The sequence below is a fragment of the Scleropages formosus genome, chromosome 17 (genome assembly GCF_900964775.1).
Source record: "Scleropages formosus chromosome 17, fSclFor1.1, whole genome shotgun sequence".
Taxonomy (NCBI): domain Eukaryota; kingdom Metazoa; phylum Chordata; class Actinopteri; order Osteoglossiformes; family Osteoglossidae; genus Scleropages; species Scleropages formosus.
Window position 1 is genome coordinate 26,148,829 of NC_041822.1, and position 22,373 is coordinate 26,171,201.

Genomic DNA, 22,373 nt, shown 5'->3' on the forward strand with positions numbered 1-22,373 from the left:
CCTACTGGTTCATCCAGCTAGGCTACATCCCCCATGGTACGACAGCAGAGACCGCCCTGGGACTCGAACCTGCTGCCGCTGCTCCAAAAGAAAAGCGTACTGTTTCGCTTACTTTTGTGCTGCTGTGCAGCGGTTGTCATGGCAACGATGATAAACCCATATGGAGATTTGCGTCCATATTCAACACTTTTATAACATGTCCGCGCCACAGTAGCAAGCGGCCAGGCGAGCCAGTTTTCACACTCGGCTTCAGCAGGAACATCAGCTACTTTTAGCTACTATCACCACAGTGGAAACACACTTCATCTGAAGAGCATCGTGATTTTTACTGAATGGCTGACAGCCGTTCTTGTGATTTATGAGAAAAGGGGTGAGGACAGGCAGAGGGGCTCGTCGCCCTGCGTTGACGTGAGATTCCCAAGAAGTCCAACGAGCACAAAGCACAAACAGCCTCCACCGCGCATGACCTCAACATGGCTCCTCCGTGTGCTGCTCCGTGCGAAGGTTCGACTCCACGCCAAGGAAAGAGAAGAGACTGTGGCATCACAGAGAGGTGGTTTTCTTTTTTGGTACGAGAGGTTCCACCAAAAGGCGTCTCAACCAAGTCATCGTGCCACCTGAGCAGGACCTGTCCGGGCTGGAATAATGAAAGGTATCTGCGTACAAGGATTTATTTATTTATTTGTTTGTTTATTTATTTATTCATACATCTCTTTTCTCCAAAGTGACTTAAAGCGTGAGATGGGATTCGAACCCAAGACTACAGCACATGGCAGGTTGTGGTCAATTAGCAATGATGCTTAGCACAACCACAGAACCTCCACTAATTTTGCGACTATCTTGCGATGTGATGTGCTTGGTCATGTGAGATATCGGGGCCCCGTCCCCCCGACATATCCTCACCAACCCGGCGTCCCTTATTAAGGCCGACTGTACAGACGCTCTGCTGAAGGACTGCTGTCTTCTGACACATTGCCGCGTCTGTCGCGCCACCTCATTGCCCAGTACGTGAGCGGAATCGTACCCGTGCACTTGGTTGGGACCCGGCGGCTCGCTACACCCATGTCAAACGGCACGAGAGGAACCACCGCTTCTGCTTGTTTTAATGGCGTAGTTATGGAACTATTGGAAATGTGGGTCTCCTTGGGTTCCTGTATGTCCACACCCATCTGGCTTCATGTTCAAGTCCCCAGGAAGAACCTGGACTCCTCTGAACTGAGGTTCTGGAGGAGGTTCATGGAGATGAACGAGAAGGTAAACAGATGGATGTTGGATCAGATCCAACCGGAACTGGAAGCACAGATGATGCGAGTCAGGTTTTCGTACTTCGGACACGTCGTGAGAAGGTTGGATTCTCTGTAAGAGATGGTGATGAAGGAATAAAAGCAGAAGACGAGCAGCAACCAGATGGATGGACTCAATCGCAGTGACAGCAGACACAGCCCTTTAACACCAAGGACACAAGTGGTGGACAGAACTTTCTGGAAGGACCCTATGTGTGGTCAGCAATGGCCCTTAACAATAACAATGCCGTGTCCTTTCTGTCCTACACAAATCTACTAGTGTTCTGATACCATGTCGACCACACACACACACACACACACACACACACACACACACACACACACACACAGGAAAGCCACATCATGTCAAATTACGTTTGCTCTTTTGTGTTTGGAGGAACCGTGCTGGACTGACCAGGTCATGTTCCTTTTCACAGTCTAGACACACAGCCTGGTCTCTACAGAGGGACTCAAGGCCAGTTCTCATTGAACGCCTCTCCGCCACCCTTTAACCGGCCTTTGCGCTGAGAGACGACTGAGGAAGAGGGGCTGTTAAGCTTTATGCCTCCTTTTCATCTGCTCTAACATCTCAGAGGGAGGACGGCTGGAGGCGCAGCTCTGCTCTCCGCTGCGGTTCGAGTGCCGCTCTCTTTCAGTGTTAGCTGTTCAGATCTCCGTGCGGAACTTTGAGCACCGCGATCCATCTTAAGTCTCGACCGCAGAGCCGACCGCCTTTATGAGGCCTTAAACTTTGAATTGTCTGACTGCTCACTTCAGTGGACGCTACTCCTACGGGGGGTCCTTTTGGCCACGCCCACGTTATTGGCCCACGGGGGTCTAACTGAAGGCCTTTCATCCAGAGGGACTCGAAACGAGCCGGGTCAGCAATGAAACCAAAGCGCATTCATCCGTCACCTTGAACACAAGGCATAAAGCAGCGAAATAAAAGGAGGAATAAAGAGGAACACCAACCACTGCCCCCCACCCCACCCCACCGAGCTTCTTTCTATTGAACCCACTGGAACGTGACTCCTCTCCAAGCCTGACCGCAGTTCTGCGGACACACATCACGGTCCGTGTCCCATGCTGCTTGGAGAAAATCCAATAAGGAGGAACGTGGGTTTCAGCAGAACTCTGCGGTGCCACTACTGGCAGCGAGACGAAGATTTCTTCAGTTCCAATCTGGTGCAGAAGGGGAGCAGCGACCGCGTCCCCCTGGGGTTCAAGGGAACCGTCGCCGTCCACATCGCACTGCTGGTTGGTTGCCAGCAGTCGGAGCATCCGTGTAAGCCATACGGTGCATTCTGGAGTGTGTACTGTACCGCTGTGGGCAGAGCCACCAAACACAGCACACAGAAATTAAAAAGAAAATTACTCAAAGACTGATCTAGAAATTCACCTGAGTAAGTAAAAGACACCTGGTGAAAACTACATCTGCAAATCGTTACAAAATACACCACACAGATTCACACCTCACCAGCAAATAGCTAGGAAACTACGGTAAGTAATTCCAGGAGGAGTACGACAGCAAGAGGCGGGATTTGACCATAGGGTTCATATAGACCGAGTCTGAGACTCCTTGGATTTGAAAACCCAAAACCTGGTTTTGGATTCCAGTGAGATGCAGCACTGTCCTGTCAGGAGGAGCAGGGAGAGGGGACTCAAACACGCAAAAGACGAAAGAATTAAATGAGGAAAGGAGGAAAGGACTAAAGGGTAAAAATACAAAAAGACTTAAAGACAAAAGGATTAAAGGACTAAAAGGCAAAAAGACTAAAGGACTAGAAGACGAAATGACTAAAAGACAAAAGGACTGAAGCAGCAAAAGACGAAAGGACTAAATGACGAAAGGACTAAAAGACAAAAGGACTAAATGACGAAAGGACTGAAGCACTAAAAGAAAAAAGGACTAAATGACAAAAGTACAAAAGGACTAAAAGACGAAATGACTAAAAGACAAAAGGAGTGAAGCAGCAAAAGACGAAAGGACTAAATGACGAAAGGACTAAAAGACAAAAGGACTAAATGACGAAAGGACTAAAAGACAAAAAGACTAAAAGACGAAATGACTAAAAGACAAAAGGACTGAAGCAGCAAAAGACGAAAGGACTAAAAGACGAAAGGACTAAAAGACAAAAAGACTAAAAGACGAAATGACTAAAAGACAAAAGGACTGAAGCAGCAAAAGACGAAAGGACTAAATGACGAAAGGACTAAAAGACAAAAGGACTAAATGACGAAAGGACTAAAAGACAAAGACTAAAAGACGAAATGACTAAGACAAAAGGAGTAAATGACGAAAGGACTAAAAGACAAAAGGACTAAAAGACGAAAGGACTAAAAGACGAAAGGACTAAAAGACAAAAGGAGTAAATGACGAAAGGACTAAAAGACAAAAAGACTAAAAGACGAAATGACTAAAAGACAAAAGGACTGAAGCAGCAAAAGATGAAAGGACTAAATGACGAAAGGACTAAAAGACAAAAGGACTAAAAGACGAAAGGACTAAATGACGAAAGGAATAAAGGAGGAAAGAACTAAAGGACTAAAGGACTAGAAGATGAAAGGAGGAAAAAGGACTAAAGGTGACAAATCACTTCACTGTAAAATGAGGGAAATTTGCTCACAGTGTCCAGAAGTTTCTTTCAGAATTAAACGATTAAAAAGAGAAATCAGTTTGTGAGGATGATGATGTTGATGAGGAAGAGGAAGATGACTGAAATATCTGTTCCAACACCTGTCATTACAGCATTTTCTCTAAAGGGAAACAGATAATTTGCCAGAACGAAGCCGTTAACCTCCAAAAACACAGCGATGAGAACATTAGTGGAGTTTCGGGAGCTACGGTGGGACGTTCTCTCGCCACTTCCTGTATTTTCTCAACACCCAGTAGTGCGAAATACTGCAATTCTTTTACTTTCTAATTAAAGGCAGCAAACATGAGGAAGCTAAAAGTTTCATTACTCCAGAGTAAGAGCACATTTCTTCTATGCAACTTTACTTGAGTTAAAATAAAACCAGTGTGAAAAGTACTGTTTGTCCAGAGTAAATGCAATGCGTTACTCCCTGCCTCTGGTACCATAGTATACCATACTCTCTCTCTGTGGGCATTTCAACAGGAATGCAGTAAATTATCTGTTTCTGACATGTTTACACTGATTTGTCCATTTATACAGCTGGCTGATATTGACTGTGTCAGTTCAGGGTAACTACTTCACCATGGGGACCACAGCAGGACATGGGATTCCAGTGAAACTCCAAAAGATGTCAAAGTGCACAATGAGCGTTTTTGGGCGTTTAATGTGAAAAAGGTTGACTCCACACACACACACACACAGTCACTCAAGGCAGAATGAAACTACGACAAAAGCGAGTGCAGATGCCAATTAAAAATAGTAAGCAGGAGCTCATGGAGAAAGATCAATTAGTCCTTCAAACTTTTTTTTCCTCAAATTAGGGACAGAAGCCAACGCCGGCAGTGTGAGAAACAGAGGACCTCCTGACATTCATAAACTAGTGCATTATCTTATCTCATCTCTTCTCATTTCTTCTCAATGTGATGCAGCTGCAGAACATCGCAGTTCCAAAGTCCAGGGGTTCCAGGACCCTTCGGTGGGGAACCATCCCAATGAACGGCCGGACAGATGTGCGAGTGCCGAGTCAGCGCACGGCCCAGAGGACAGAGGACAGAGGACAGAAGGACAGAACAGAGGGAGGGCAGTAGCACCATTCCGCTGCGCCGAGGGTGTTGCTGGAGCCTCCTGACAAGTCCAGTCGTCCCCTCATACACACTGACTGTTACGGATGTGACGCCTCTGTCCAAGAAAAGAGGTCACCGGTCACCTGGACCCATCACCATCAGACTCACACTTGATTCAAACTTCTTTGTCACTACGCCCCCTGGTGTTATGAGTCGGAGAGGCTCACGCTGCCGCGCAGGTACAAGTCGACAGTCCGATCCTTGATGCTGCAAATGATACACAAGTAAACGTGAGTGCGGGACGACACTGACGAGGCGCTTATTAAATATTACAGCTTGGACGCCTTCAAAGTCACGGCTCATCTGCATTCACTCCTGTCGCTCTTCTGCGGGATAAAATTCTCCTAAATCAGATTTTCGCTCCGTCTTTATGATTTCATTTGCATTAAAAAAAAATCGTATAAATCAGAGGCATATTGAAATGTCAGTTACTCGGTAACGGGCTTAATTGCAGTCCCACAATAATTGGCTAAAACAAATTATGTTAATCAGTTTAGAATAGTAATATTTGCATATTTATGTGCAATAATTTTTATTCATTTTTGTGGATGGCATCGTTTTTAACTGGGACCGCCAAATGCCACATTAAATTCAAGCCTGCAAACAAAAATGAATATAATAACTCTGAAGGCTAAACGAGCACCTCATGATCGCGCTACGTGGACCCCGAATATGGGCCCATTATTAACCATTAATACAGTCCCACCCCCCGCACACACACACACACACACAGAGTATCAGTCCAACACCACATTCGTGCTCATTTTCAGTGAAACTGAGCCAGATTCACATATCGATGCGCTGAGATGAGGCCGTAGCTGCGCTGTAAACGAACGTGACTTTAATGAGCTTCCGTTCGCAGCGATGCACTTTCTTCAATGTCTCAAAATTCATCTAAAATACAGTTCCATAAAGATAAAAATAGCAGTTTTGTGCTTCTGAAGTGACCTTTTGCAAAACGAAGAGATGCCGGGAGTATCTGATGGGACACCGACAGATTCCCAGATTAAAACTTCAATATATGAATTCATCATTTATATTTACATTTCTCCAGCAGGTGCTTCAATCTAAAGTTCACACTAATGTGCAGAGTGAAAAAGTGTACATATTAATGGACGTGTGTGTGTGTGTGTGTGTGTGTGTCTAAGACTGAAAAGGAACGCATAGTCTCTTGTAAGTTATGCATGTAAGAGACAATGTGTAACATGCAGTATGATACTGAATATGGATATATGTGCACTTTTGGTTTGGCGTTTGTCTTTGGGTCACATGGAAGCAGCTCTGGTCAACATCCTCCAGACTCACGGTGACCACTGAGCCCGTTACACTGACCACACTCTTTACCACACCCATTAGACTGACCGCACCGCTTACCATATATGTTCTTAACAGTAACTGCAGTCAATGTGGTAAATATAGAGTAATGGACTGCCCCCTCCCCCCTCCCTCTGCAGTGGGAGTAAAACAAAGGCACGGCCGGGGCATTGGGTACGGCTGAGTGCCACCTGAGTGTGTGAAACTGGCGCCACGCGCACACACGTTTGCAACTGTGTGGAAATGAGCACTGAGAGCCCCCCAACCGCAACCCCAACCCCAACCCCACGGGCACTAGTGATCGGTAGCTTCCTCAGCCATGATGCCTCCATTGGGCTGCCGCAGTCACCGCTCGTCAGAGTCATTAATTCCCATTGTGGGGGGATCCATCACCTCCGTCACAGCACGGCACACAACTCCTCCTCATCACCGATGGGAGGTGCATCAGGGCCCCCACAGGAGTGCCAACTCCACAAAGTGTTAATTTTTCACTGGTGGGGTGGGGAAGGGGGGTGACGCATCTGCAAAATCAACACGCTACCATGAATCCGGGGCCCAGCGAGGGACGCCGGCAGATCCCGTCTCCAACCCTTTCAACCCCCCCGGCATCTTGCGGGCTCCCCCTCCAGCCTTTCCGTTTGTTGCGACACAAAAGCGGCCAGTATTCACTCAAGGAGCCGACAGATGCACTTTGGACACAGGAGCAAACGAACAGAAGAGGAGTGTGAAACCGCCTCAGTTCAACTCACTTCCACGGTGTTTACAGCTCCTGGCTGCTGTTGCTGAGAGTTGGCGATCGATAGTAAAATGAGGGACGTTACACACACTTATGGGATGTCTCAGTCAACAGTCTGAACTGATTTGTGGAGGAGACATTTTTATTCTCTATTAAATTTCTTTCAACTTGAATGCTGCCTGAAGTTAGTAAAAATAATGAAATAAAACTATTTCTTAATCCTTTATGGCTGTATGTGATATTTTTAGAGAACCGACCCAGCGAGCACTCGAGGGACATCTCCGTTATTAAGTTTTTATCGAGACTTGATGCTATAAGTGAGTCTGGACTCACAAACAAACGAAGTTATGAACAGACTCCAGCGCCGGCTGCATTTGCAAGGTGAGGTGAGGAGTCCGCGTGCCGGGCTCACGCTGCAAACTCGTGTCCTCGACAGGGGACCTGCTGTTCCCTTTCTCCAAAAACCACGTGCACCGCGAGCCGTGCGGAAGCCGGAAGCAGCGAAGGAGCAGGAGACGGATTGCCAGGTTCCCCCGCGGAGTGCGGTCATTTCCTGCTTTCTACCCAGGTCCACCAGGGAACGTCCACCCCGTGGACACAATCCTGCCTGTCCAGCGCTCCTTGCTCCTCACACTCTTTGTAGGACCCAATAGAGAGAAGTCTTCCGTCTCCCAGCCCAGCTGTGCACATCATGTGTACTTTCAGTATCCGGCGCGATGCCATATGTACTTTGGTTCCTGTCATTTACTATTAGATAGTCCTCATAGCAGGTGGGGGGGGGGGGGGAATCAATAAATATGGTTATACAGCATTTTACTGCATATTTCAGGAAGAAAAATCATTTCAAATTATATGAAGGAACGGATCAGCTGTGGAATGACCGCACGTCCGAGCGAGCGGTACCACCGTTAGCGAACTGGAGCGGTAGCGCTAGAGGTGAAGATGTGCAGGAGGAACCACGGTCCAGGTGCTAGAGGGACGCGTCGGCCAGTTTGCGGAAACGAGGAGCGTCGAGACAGAGGCGGGCCGCAGCAAGGTACATTTACCGTTATTGTACTGCGGTGCATTTCTGGAGAAACGCATTTCAGCAACTATATTTCGGGACTTCTGCCCGTTACATTTGTTACCATCTTCTCCATATTTTGCCTTTAATGCTTTAATTTTCTCTCCTAAAAACCAGAGGAGTCACTTCTTCTAGAGCGAACCCAGCGCATCGGCTCCTCGCCGTCAGCCGACGCCCTCCATGTGCCTCGTTGACCACGCTCAGCGGTCCGTTACACTTCCCTCTCCAGCAGCAGCACGCGGAAACGACCCGACGCTCTCAGTGTCGTCACATGTCCGTTTCTCTGGGCGCTTTCGCCTCTCGACAAGTTTCCCAGCAGCTCAGTTTAAGTGCCAAATCCACGAGAAAAAACGGTTTGATTGCTGGTCAGTTTGGTGACACCAGAACAAAAAACAACAAGCCGTTCATGTACCATGGTATCGGCGGTATTTGTAGGCAATGCAGCAGCTGATGTCAAGTAACGATGTTTCAAATCCCAGAGCACTGCAGCAGCGACTCTTTTTCAAAAAGTTCTCTGGCCGAAGATCACATCAACAGCTCGCACATCGTGCAAAACACACATAACATGAGCGCCGTGTTTATACCACGAAGGGTTAACACGTCTCAGCGCGGCGAGACCCATCGGTTCCGGTTCAGCGCCGAGTTTCGTCCCACCTTCTCATAACCTCGTTCATTCACAGGTGGGGCAAGCGATGGTACGACTCTGGGGGAAGTGGCTGGAGATACAAACGTTTAGTCGGTTAAAAGTGTTTAAGTTTCTCCATATTCTGAGACTGCAGTTTTGTAGGAGTTCGACCACATTGACACGCCAGGCGAGGTCAACAGCCGATACCTTTAATAAAGAGTTGAGAGGCAACGTCAGCACCGCTCCGGCGTTCGCTCCAACCTCGGCCACATTCTCGCAGCCTGAACCCCAGCACCCGCACGGGTTCCAGCCTTTCGCAGCCAGCGCCGTCACGCAGACCAGGTCGCGGCACGAGCGGCGAAGGGGCTCGCAAGGCGGCGGAGAACCGCTCGAGGCGTCCTGACGAGGAGGAGCAGGTCCGCTCCCCCGAGAGGCGCCGTCGACAAACGACCCCCAACGCTCCTAGAGAAAATCAACACGCTTCCTGCGGGGGGAAGACGGAGTGTCCGCTCCCCTGAGCGGAACTGGAGCCGCGCCGGTTCTGGGTGGTCTCCCGCTGCACGGGTCACCGAAGCGGCGTAGCCCCCGGGTCTCGGCCCCTCTTATGGATTATAAATGTTTTCACCCACTGTGATTAAGATCAGGCTTGCAGTCATTACGCTAATGGAAATGCATTTTAATTAATTACATCCTCATTTGCATTGTGTGTTAATTATCCAAATCACTTAGTCTCATCTGCACATTCTAATTAGTACCCAGAGCTCAATGAATCAGATGATTTCCCTTAAATAAAGACATTTGTCTCTTGTTTTGCCTACTCGCTGAGTCTGCTGGGGAGACAGCGAAGTTTGTCGCGGTTTTCACGACGCCGAAGCCGTTTCGCCGAGCAACGCGGCCGAACGCTGTGAAGCCTGTCCGTTAGTAACGGTCAACGTTAGCGTCCTACGAGGGGTCTGGGTACCAGTTGTCCAGTTTATTTATTTTACCTTATCTGTTGTAAAACTGTAATCTGTAGCAGAAGCAACACAACCTGGATTTGTCCTCCAAGCCAACAGAGGGCAGTAAAAAAGCAACAAGCGGCAGTGCAGGACCACCGTAGTTCAACTCGCTTCCGCAGTGTTTGCAGCTCCTGTCCGGAGTGTCGCTGGTCGGTAACAATATGAGGGACATAACGTGTTTGTGGGATGAACTAACTGGCAAAGAACAGCAGTTTGCGGAGACGACATTTTCAGTCCTTTTAAATAAGCTGTCATGAAAAATACAAATTAAAAATTGCAGATTTTTACAGAATGTCACCTATAAATATGCGGAGGGACATTTGATTACTAACATTTCACTGATTGTGACTTAGTGGCAAAAGTGAGCGGAGCTACAAACACAGTGAGCTCCGGACCCAGTTGGTTTGTAAACCGAGGAGCCGCTGCACCGTGAAACACACCGAATGAGGTGCCGCAGTGTGCGCTCTGTCCCTGGCACACCCCCCCCCCCCCCGTAGCCCCCCAGCACTCACCTGAGGGTGAAAGAGTCCACGGGGGAGTAGCTGGTGCCGGACAGGAAGGCCGTGAACGTGTCGCGCGGCCTCAGCGGTCCGGACGGCACCAGTACCGCAAAGTTACTATCGAGCCGGACCTCGGCCAGCGGCGGGGCGGGGGGGCCCTGGCACAGCCGCACGCTGCCGATCCTCCGCATGGGCGAGGACGACGTGGGTCCGAACGTGGCGTCCCGGTCCGATCGGACGTCGCCGCCTTTCCGGAGCTCCTCGGCGCCGCACCCCCCGCCCTCAGCGGACCGCAGCATGTAGTAGAGCTCCACGGGGGTGCCGTCGGGCTGGCCCGGAGCCCTCTGCCGACCGGGTACCACGCTGGGCGGGCTGAACCAGCCGGCCAGGGGTTCGAGCTCGGCCACGCAGAGCCCCAGCTCGCCCCGCAGCCGACACGTGCCCCGCACCTCCTGCGTCTCGTGGAAGGCGAACATCTTGACGCAGGGCAGCCTGTCGACGGCGCCGTAGTCGTCCCAGTCGCGTCCTGCCACGTAGAAGAGCACCTGCACCTTGGGCCGGCCCGGGTCGATGCGCTCGTTCATGATGAAGGCCTGCACCCTCCAGTTGAAGGTGAACATGGAGGAGGGCACCGTGGGCCCCGAGGGCTGCAGCAGCTCCAGAGGGATGGGCTCCTCGACGGAGAGCAGCCCATAGGTGGCACTGAGGGATGGCGCCCGCCGCGCCTGCTGCACCCAGAAGGCCTCGGTGCGAGACTGCAGGCTTGAGTTGCGCATGATGTCCTGGTTGGCCTCCTTCAGGAAGAAGGACAGGTCCGCGTTGAGCACCTGGTACTCGACGGGCAGGTAGGTGGGCGTGGTCGAGAACTTGGGCAGGCTCTCCGGGAGGCCCCGCGTGTCCGCCGCTGCAAAAGGAGGAGCAGCGTGAGGACAGTGCTGCGCTCGCCGTGCCCGCCCCACCCCGTCTCGTCCCGTCCCGTCCCGTACCTCCCCATCCCACCCCGTTCCGCCCCCCTCGCCCCCACCCACGCTGCCCGTCCCGTCTTTCTTCCCTTGTTCACCTGGAGCGGTGCGTCGCTTTCGAGAGAAGCGTCTGCTGCTACGTGAATAAATGTCACGAATGTAAACGTCACGTTAGTGCCTTTACTCGCACTGTCCTTCCTGCCGCTGCTGCTATGCTCTTCCCTCTAGTTGCTGCTGCGTCCATGTGTCCAGCCTGCTGTCCTCCTCAGATGAACCAGGATCGTCCCCGACCTCCATCGGGCCCAAGATGTACCACCTGCGGTACTTTACTTCATTTGTCCAGTTACAACCCGAACATGTATCTTTATCAAGACAGCTCCCCCCTTCGAACCCACCCTCACCCCACGTGGACCCTGGTCACGCTTCTGTAATAACGTGGGATTAAAGGACCGATGGCTCGGCCCCCTCGACTCCCTCCGCCTCCGCCACAACAGTGTAGGGAGGCGCGACAGTCGGCGAAGAGGCGCGCGCCGGGTTGCGAAGCGGGACGGGATCCAATCAGCTGGAGCGCCGGTGAATTAATCGGTGCGCGCGCTGTCCAGACGGATGATTAATTTCCATTTCTTGAGCGCGGGGACGCAAAGTGAATTAATGTCCGCGGCGGGAAGCGTAAAACTACAAGTGAGGCGTGTTCCCGGGGCGCGCGGGAGGCGCGCCGAGTTCTCACGCGTCACACGCCTCGCACGTGCACAGATGGTGTTGGGACGGTGGGAAAGTATGAATGCGATGGGAAGAGTGTTCAGCCTCTGTGTTGCGGCGTCCTGGTAGGCCGTCATGTGGCCTTTTCAACTTATCTCTCAATTACATGTTTTATTTAACAAGATTTTTACAGACTTTTTCTCTTGTATGTTTACAGTTGAGCACTTCCAAATTACTGCGCTAATACTTTACTAGTACTGTTTTTTCTTACCGCACTAACATTTCCCCTGATATTTTACCAAACTGATGATATTATTGTGGTGATGGTGAGGGGGCACATAAAACAACACGATTCGTGCCACCATTCATGCATTTTGAATTATTTGACATATATATATATATATATATATATATAATACACACACATAGACACACATCATGTTATATACTGAGAACTGTATGCTTGGAAAATCACTTCAAATATTGAATTTCATCTCCCTGTGTTCCACTTTGCTGATGTTTTACATTTTTCAAATTCGGGAGAATATGTTTGAAAATAAGAATACCTAAGAAAATAAGTCACAGCGCTGTGTGGTCATTGCAGCACCCCAGCTGTGACATCACAAAAAGGTGTCGTTGAAAAGGCCGCGTTTCGGGCCTCTGATGGCGAACGCCTCCGTCATCGCTCGGCGGAAGGTGGGAAACGCGGCCTTTGCGACACTCGGGGTCAGGAAGCGGGAGGCGGATCAGTTATGAGGAGCTGCGGGGGGTCGCGGGCACTGAGATGTGGGGTTTCCACCGGCCCCCCGAGTTGAGCTCCACGCTCAGAGTCGGCGGCGGAGGAGGGTTCGACCTTGCTGCCGCGTGAACGCTTGGCCGGCCTTCCTCGGCGGGATTTCATTTCTGCTCCCAAACGCTGTAAATCGCGGACGTGGTAATTTTATAGATCGGCGGGGGACGCGCTCGGCCCGGTTCCGTCCCATCCGCGTCGCGAGGTAGGACACCGATCCCACCCCCACAGGGCCCCCCCTTCCACCTCCTGAAGGACAGATTTAAACCCCTCGGGGTCCTTCCCGGCATGACAGCGTGTTTTTGCAGCTTGACATCTGTGAGGTGGACTCAGGTAAAGACCCAACAAGTACATCACAGGAAGAGTGACTCCAGGAGAGTGAGCGAGTGAGGGAGTGAGTGTGTGATGGACCACATGACCCCAAAGTACTGAAAATACATCCCAAACCTACACATGACCATGAGCTGGATAAGCTAACATTGTAACGCGGTAAACACAAAGGTCACACCAAGGTAAATTCCATCAATACCTCAGCAAGGTAACCCCGTGACACTGTTTATCCTCTAGGGGGCACCAGGCTCAGCCACATGTCATGTCCCTCCCGGGCCACTCATGGAATTTCTCACTTTCCAGGACCAAGCCGGTTGTCTGCGTGCAGCTCCAGCAAACGGCCACAGAGCCCAGTTCATTACCTCAATTTACCTCAAAATGCGGAAGGCTCTCTGTGAAATGCGTGTCGCTGAGCGGACACGGGAATAAACCCTGGCGCAGGTTCCCATCAGCAGTTTCCGTTTCACTCGAAACGCAGGTCCTCAGAAGAAGCTCCACACCTCAGCTGCTAAGGGAAGAGTTACTGTGGCGCTCGGGTGTGCGAAGTGCGCGAAGGCGGCCGCGAGCAAACAAAGAGCGGGACGGACGCACAGAGCGATGGTGGCCACGTGAGGAACGCGAAGAAGCAGGTGAGGAGCCGCAGCACCGTCGTCATCACGAGGGCGACAGGAGGAGCGTCTTTTTTCCCTAAGAGCTCATGGTGCCACCAGGAAGCTTCACCGCCGCGCTCAGATTCACGAGGACCCCGGCTGCCGTGCTTTCACGTGTTCTGCGTCACGAGACGGAGCAGAAACCACGACACGTGTCCCTGTGGCTGCTGCCTGGAAGCTACACCAACATAATAATCAGTTACTGTTGCTATTTGAGTTCTGGGGAAAACAAATTTACTCTCGAAGCCCTCGGCGCCTACCGACGCGTGGGGGGGCTGACGGACTTCACAGCCAGCGCAGAGAGCACCGTGAGGAGTTCATTTCGCCGTAGGGAGGATGATCTGTGTCTGTAGCTGTACCTGTACCTGCACGTAAAGAAACTGCGAGTCATTCCACTGCTTCGGACACAGAATTCAACAGGAGGAGAACAGTTCAAGTCCCCACAAACGTTTCTCCTCGTTGGCTCCAAAAATGCCCTGATCCGCATGTCCTACTGATCATCTCCACAGCCTCCATTACAGCAGAACACACACGTTTACGGAACATGTAGTATGATGAACACAACCGGGGCTGGAAGTCTGTTTCCTTCATGACTCAAAAGTCACCTTTACTACTCAGTGACAATCAGTAACATCTTAATCGTACAGATATCACTCCATTTGTCTGTGAGTTTGCGCCTGTGAAAGTCTCAGATACAGCTATAATAAACAAATACTTGCTCTGAATTATTCCCGCTACATTAAAATTAACGCAAATGACTGGAAAAAGTACATCATTGTGTACTACAGACAGAAATTTCGGAAGATAAAATGAATAAGAAAATATTCCTGCTTTTCAGAAAAGCGGGTATCCCAGTAAAATGCCCAGCTGTGCCAATGGGCGAAGAGTAGGTCACCCTGAATGTAGAAGTGTGAGGTTAAAATAGACCGCTGTTGATGTTGAGGGTGACGTGACCTTAATTTCCACCCAGGGCAAGATTCGGCAGGTCCACGATGGCCCTTGATGGCTCTTGAAGGCCCCTGACGGTTCAGGATGGTTCTGTGCTGATGGAACAGCAACAGGCTCACATGGCTCAGATATGAACTCTTTCTGGAAGCAGGAGGGTGGCGTTCTACCCAAAGGAAGGTGCTTGAGATGTCTCCGATTTATATTTTAATGAACATCTGAAATAAATCTTTAATAACCTTTTCAGACGAGGTTTTCCTCCTTCGCCCGCATTAGAGCAGCTTGTACTGTATGAGCAGCCTCCCAACGGCTCCCTCGGTGCGGTACGCTACGGTACGGCGCGGTACACAGGCTGCATCTCTGCTCGGAGACAACGGCGCCATTCACATTCTCCCAACAGACAGCATATGTATGTAAATCTCAGATTGCCTCCGAATCTGGGAATTGGTTCCGAATTTATAACCTTCAGACGATGAGAACATCAAGCGCCGGGGCAAAATAGAACAGGACAGAGAGAGAGGAGCGGAAAAAATAAGTCTGTTTGAAATATGATTAAATTCAGACAAGCTGTGGGTGGAATGAAAATGCTATATATCGACCGAGGACAGACATTCGTCCTTTCCCAGCTGGCCTGGAGTAAAGCACGGTCCTTTAACCTGCTTTCTGAAGCCAAGAAGGCAAACATCTCCACCGTGGCCTTGAACCTCTGTTCCCCCCACCCCCGAGCCTCAGCAGGCAGCAGAGTGAAATAATCAGATACGTAAAAGAGAGAGTAACCCTAGCATTGTTTTAAACCTTGTTATTATTACTAGTATTATTGTCATTACTGTTATTGTTGTTATTATTCCTTTAGCTGGTAGGTATGTCACCGTGTCAGCAAGGCTCCAGTACGTTAGAGATTAGGGGTATTTCTGGGTGAGTGTCGGTTCATTCACACCGATTTCGTTGATTTCTCGTTACTGTTCTCTTTATCACACGAACAGCCAAATTGCTGTGTAAACAAGAGCATCACATGTATGTTTTGTTTGCGAGGGCTTGTTAAGTTTACAGTGCGTAGTAAGGGAAAGAGCTGAAGGAGCGCAGGTACACGGCCGTACAGTATGACAGAGTATTTAATGTAGTGAACCTGCACTGTAACGATAACTAATGTTAACTGTCAAAGGAACTGTGTCCATTTTAATGGGATTTGGTGATTTTTTTAGCATAAATGGGTGTCACTTTTGGAGCTCAAGAAGTACGACTTACGACTCAATTCATCGCGCAAAGGGTTTTTCAGGAACGCACTGCCTTCCTCGGGTGGTGGAAGGCGGGACATGCGACAGGAGACTTTGGTCATAAAACTGTGATACAACAAATAAGCATAACAGTATAACAATAAGTCTCCTTCCCTTGGAAGCTGATTATCATCCAGCACCTTTAAAAAGCCCCCGCAGCTCAGCCAACACCTCACACAAGCGATGCTGGGCTCCTAATGGCCATTTCCCAGAGGGCCACGGTGTGTGAAGACATGGACTCTCTCGCTGGGGATTTAAACAGCTCGGCCAGCGTCGCTCGTCTAATTGCAAATTAATTATTCCGTGCGGTGAGGACAAAAAGGGAAAATGTAGTAATGTAGAGGAAAACAACACCAGGCCATTTTACCCACGATACCTGGGTGATCAAACCTCTTCCTGCACGTGTAACATGTGTTTGTATGAAAGCAGGTCATAATTAGGAGGCAAAGTGCAAAAGAACATGTGGGGAGAAGGGAACTGAGGAAGGAGGCAGAGGAGTCTGAGCAAGTAAATAACATGGTAAACAACTCCTTGCGTCAGGCCACTCTTCTTATAGGAATGAAGTCCCCCGCCCAGCCTGCTCCACATGACTTGACAAACTCAGCTACACTATTTTCCTGGTAAGAAATTACCCTTTTCAAACGGCTCGTTGCAGTTTGAGGAGATACAGTTTGGATTCCTCGCAGCGCCAGCTTTGGCTGATTCCTCACTAATAACTTATTTATTTATCTGTCTATCTGACTTTTCGCTACAAAGTCACTTAAAGTGTTAAGCTGTTCACAGTGATTTACCCTTTTATACAGAAGGGTAATTTTTGCAGTATCAATTACGGGTAAGCACTGCAATCAAGCGGTGATTTGAATCAGCTTCTTTGCAAGGTGGCAGATCCAACCACTCCGGACCTGCCGGCCCTGACGATGGGTAAAGGTTATTGGGAAACGGCACCGCAGAGTCGTGTCCCGGGGGCCCATTGGCTAATTTGGCAGCGGACTGCTCTCTTCCACAAGGCGATAGGAGGGGCAGGGACTCATCACGCAAGTCCCGGCAAGAGCTCCGATTGTACAGTGTGACTGCGTCTCCCTATCTAAGGATGGGTCTGTAGCAGCCGCTCTGTCTCCCACTCCGCAGTGCATGTAAATATGGCCATAGAGGGGCGCTACGGCAGTCGATTCGGGAGAAATTCACAGCCAGGGACTAGTTTTACGGCTGCGCAGCGCCATGACGCGCATTCCAACTAACATCTACAGCCAACACAAGGATGGGACCTCTGTGGCTGACGGCTCCTCCTGCCCGTGAGAAAGGCGCTCGGCGCAGAAGAGGCCGATTGTGCCCCCGCCTTTGGGTGAGGGGGGTACGAGGCTTTCAGGGGCCCTTTGTGGCGGGGCAGCTGGACTCGCGGCGTACGCTGACAGGCCGCACCGTGTCCGGCAAGCTAAAAAGTCGAGTCGGGTGGGAGCTCAGCGCAGCGCCGCCCGTGGGAGACTGGTCTCTTTCTGTCCGGCCAAAGAGCCTCATCCCATTATAGCGGGCAAACAAAAGGACGCTTAATAGTGCTTAAAAATATCCCCGCTTCATTTACATATCAACACAGAGGGCTCATTGTTTCACCGAAATTCCTACGCTCTCTTTCTATTATCCTGTGATATTGTGTCTCCCGCTAACATAATGAAAAGTTAAATTCATAAGTAGTGGCGAGATCGCATTAGAGCATTTCCGCGGAGCGCGCCGGGAAAGTGCCGATCGCTCCGAATCAGCCGTAATGCTATCCAAAGGACGGGCAGAGTAATATAATAACTCCGGCACAAAGTGTACAGTAAACACTGCAAACGCATTAAAGCCGGTTCTTCCGCGCACCGCAAATAAATCCTGACTCACGAGGCGAACGGCGTCGGTAAAGTCGCTCCGGAAAAGAGCACGAGACCGAAAACAACACGAACGAGGGAAAATAAGCGGGGAAAGGAGGACGATAAATACCTGTTGAAAGCGCTCCGGCTTCTGACACCTCAACAATTTGAGCTGTAAAAAGTTTTTAAAAGATGCTTAATCTGCCCTTTATGGCGAATCTCATTTTACCGGAGCTGAGCACCTGCTAACCATTAAACCGAAAAGGTGGAATATTAAATTTCATGCGGCGGATGCCAGCAGCTCTCTAAGTTGACAGGCGAGATGAGAGACGGTGCCGAGGTAAGTAAGGGCCGCGTGTTTGCCGGCCCGGCCATCTACGAGGCTGCCGCGGCACGGTCGGCCCCAGGGAATGCTGGGTAATTTCTCAGCCTGTCCTGGTGGTCAGGATGTGGACCAACGCGCAGGCATCACTAGCCAATGAGTGGTGCTCTTCACGCACGGGGCTCCCGATGGACCGGGCAGGAGTCCAGGCCCTGAAGATGGACGTGGATACGCATGATCTCACAGGTCTGCGGCCGTCGTTAACACAGTGTGTGTGTGGCAGGCCGGAACGGGTGCCCACGGAGACCGGAGAGACAGCCGCTCAGTTAGACTGCACCTGCAGAACCGCCATCACAGTGGGGCATCCCCGCGCTACCGCCCCCTGCCTTCCATCTCCGCCATCGCAGCAGCCACCTCCTTTCTTCTGCACCTGCACCGCATTTTTCCCCTACATTAATCAGTCAGAGCCGTAGGAATCACAAATTACTGACAAGCACAACAGACTCAGCCCACTGGGACAGTCAAGTTATTTACGAAACACGTTGGGTAGCCGTGTCTGTGAGCTCACGTCCAAAAGCTGATTCTACCAGCGGCCCGAACGGAAAAGATACAGTAATTCAGCAGTGCACCTGTGTGTAATTCCACTAAATGTGAACACAGGCACATGGGTTCCAAACAGCTACGAACACAGCGGAGACCACGACTTTGTTTGTAACTCGTTTTGTTCGTAACTCCAAAGTCAATTTTAATAGCACAGAATGTCCTTCGATTTGCTCACCAGCTGTGTTCTCTAAAAATCGTGGCTATAAAAAATGAAAAATTGTTTGTTAGGCATTTTATTAACTTAAGCTGCATTAAAATTACAACAAAGGAACGAAAATAAAAACAGATTCTCTCCAAAGACTCCCAGTCAATGTCCACTGCTGACCGATGAATCTCACAAACATGCGCAACGTCCCTCATCTTGTTACTGATCAGCGACACTGAGGAAGAGCAGATGGGAGCAGTAAACATCGTGGAAGTGAGTTGAATTGAGCCAGTCCCACAGATTCTCCAGATTCACACAGAGGGTAATTTTTACCGTACCAGTTCAGGGAAAGGACCTGGATCGAGGGCACTTTCGCGGGAGGTAGGACTTCGCCTAACTCAGGCTCAAGCTCTAACCTTGATGCTCCCTGAAATGAGACCAGCTCCTTATTCTTCCGAAGTCCACGGTTGCGAACGAAACCCTGATTCACAGCGACCGGACGTGAGCAGGACCCCAAGAAACCATTTTTTCAATAACCAGCCTTTCTCGCAGCGTTCGGAGGCCAAGACGGCACCGCTTCGTCGCTAGTGGGTTGTGCTGTTTTAGGGCATCAGGAGCTATTGGCGCCCGTCTGCACCGCAGAACCACATGTGGTAGCCGCCTGCGATGCGGTTAAGGAGCCCAGGTGTTAGAAAACACGAACCGTCCAACGGCAGGATGCTTCCGCTCTCGCTCCGACGCCCAGCGAAAGCATCGCAGGAGCTGCCAGGGGACATAACCCCAGGTCCCAGCTAGGTGCTAGAGATGCTTTCAGCCCAAATGGCGTGAAAGTGGAGACAAACGTCGCTCCTCGGGTTCGGGGCCTGTATGTTTGTCATCGGCTGGCTGACTGGCTGGGGGCGCCGGGCTGGGGTGGGGCTCAGGAATCTTTAAAGGCAAATTGTGAACCAACTGGGTCCCAGGGTGACTCTGGACTCACTGCAACATAAACTACCCCCTTAATGAGTCCCCCCAGCCCCCCATCCTGTCTCTTTATTCCAGAAACGATACTGTAAATAAGTGGTGGTGCAGGGCCCCCGGCTGGGTGGCCGACCGCACCCGGTCGTTTACGGTCGCTCAGGGACACAGAACATAAAGGGGGCAACTGGAGACAAGTAAGTTGTCAAACGCAAATACCGCTGTTGCCACGGTAACAGACACATATGAACAGAGAGAAACAGAGCGGACAGCAGGTGGCGCAGCGGTTAGAGCTGCTGTTAGTGAACTCAAGGATCAAATCCCCCTCCACACACACACACTACTTTCCTTGATCAATACCTCCTCTGAAATGATAGGGTAAAAATGACCTTGCTGCCCTTGAGGTGTGATGTTTCATGGCAGAAAGACACAAACAGATTTTATTTTCACTGTTGTCCTGCAAATAAATGTGTTCATTCGCACAATTTGTCAAATACATCGTAGGAGCAGTTGTGAGCGCAGGGAGCGCGACCGCGACCCCGTGGGCTCTGCACAGCCCTGGACATTATTTCTTACCTACGTTTTCTGTCCCCCGTGAAAAATCCCTTTACTTCACGGCTCTCAAACTAACATCTCGAGTTAATATTTCGTTCTGGGTGTTTCAGTCACACCCCCCCAACCCACCCTCTACAGAGAGAAACACACACTTTGGGACGGATATGTGTGATAAATGAAGGACTTATCCAGCGCATTTCTTTTAAGAAACGGCTTGTCGTTTGTCACCCAGTTACGTGGCAAAACGGGTCCAGCGTCAAACACTCGTCACCGTGCTCCGGCTTCAGCAGGACTAGGGTAAAATCACTTTACTCCAGGGGGTTCGTTGCGGTGCTGCTCGCTCACCCTCATTGTGCTGACATTTCCAGAGGGCACAAACACGTAGGATGACAGCACTTACGAGAGTGCGTGTTTTGTTCCATAATAATATTCGTTGTGCTGCACGCCGAGCTGCTCACTATTAAATGTTAAAAGACACTAAACTTTCGCACTTTGCTGCAGGTGCTTTGGTGCTCATAATTATGAGCTCCATTCTTGACATTAAAATCGGAAGGTGCGTAGTATTTCTTTTCTCAAGGACTCCAAACGTTGAGGGACCATTTATCGCCGAAATAATTTATACTTCTGTTTATTGTAAGGGCTGGAACAGAAGCACGTATCTCCTCACCACCGTGATGCAGATATTCTTCATTTGACACAAACTGTGCCTCTCTGTGTTCTGATGCGGTTCGACTGCAGGCCTTGAACCTTTAACACGCCGCTGTGTGACGGTCAGGGCACGTCGACAGGGCCGCGTTTAAGGAGCGCTCGCCGAGGGCCTGCCTATCGGCCAGCAGGGGGCGCCGTGCTCTGCCACACAGGGGGGCAAAGGGGAAGCACGCGGCGCTCAAGCGGAGGCATTCGAAAGGCGAAAAAAGGACGAAATGCGAATACAGCCGTGCGCCTCTTCACGTCTCGCTCCTAAAGAAGCTCCAGCGTCGTCTTTCGAGAGAAATCCATAAATAGGCATCTTTGTTCACCTCACAGAGCTTCTCTCTCTTTCTGGAGCGAAGCTTTTTGTTGCCGATCCAGATGGAGCAGCAGTAAATCTGGGGTTTAACCCAGAGGCTGTCATAGCGCTCCTACCTCCGCTGTCGAGAAGCAGCTCTATTTTGGCGCTGCAAATGAAAGGCTTGAGGAAGGCGGGAGGGGGGGAGGGAGGGGGGAGTCGAACCTTCCTCACGCTGGACCACAAAGGCGAGCCGCCCCCCCCTTCCCCTGCTTCTCTCACTGAGCCCCTCAGCTAGAAAGGGGCCTGAAAGGGTTCTTCTTCTTCAGGAGCCGTAAAACATGGGGGCTCTTGTTTCGCCGGCGTTCGCACCGACCGCCGACGCTCACGGTCACGGACAGATGGGTCTGACGGCAGAGCTATACATCCCTCTTCCTCTCTTTTTTACTGGTTTGCCAAGACAGCATACACACACACACACACACACACCAGGAACAAACCCATTACCCTTAAACATATGGAATCTGTAAATCCTGAAGAATGGAAAACACAACAAAAACAAGAAATACTCATGACAAAATTATAAATAAATACAAATAAAATAATTTAAAAAATGGAGGTAGAGTAAGAAGGGGGAACAAGGGAATAGGAGGGAAGACGGAAAACAAACAGATGACACAAGTCAGAGACACATTGTTAGGAATGCAGGGGATGGACGTGCCATAAGAAAGAAGATGGAAAGAACAAGTGGGCGGGACACAGAGACACAGCGGCGGTGGCAGGATAATGAACTGTAATAATTCCATTAATAACAATAAATCTGTTTCAGAGAATTCATGAGTGTTTCTGTGCTCAGTTGTGTCTTTTATACACTGAGGGACTGAACAGCTCTTCTCAGCTTCACACAGAATAACCGCTGACTGGGAAACACATTAAACAGCAGAATACAACTGTGTCCTCAGAGGGCATGTCCCTCGAAACCTCCACCGGAGCGAAACACTGAAAGTCTAATCATGGTCAGACCTTGTGT

General features: G+C 50.2%; 1 protein-coding gene across 1 annotated transcript in view; it reads right to left on the reverse strand.

Annotated features, from left to right (window-relative positions):
* LOC108921831 (transmembrane protein 132C) overlaps positions 1 to 22,373 on the reverse strand; it is a 121,038-nt gene that overhangs the window by 86,367 nt on the left and 12,298 nt on the right. Inside the window, exon 2 of the mRNA XM_029259552.1 lies at positions 10,292 to 11,183. Within this exon, the coding sequence (XP_029115385.1) occupies positions 10,292 to 11,183 (892 nt within the window). The remainder of the gene's footprint in view (positions 1 to 10,291; positions 11,184 to 22,373) is intronic.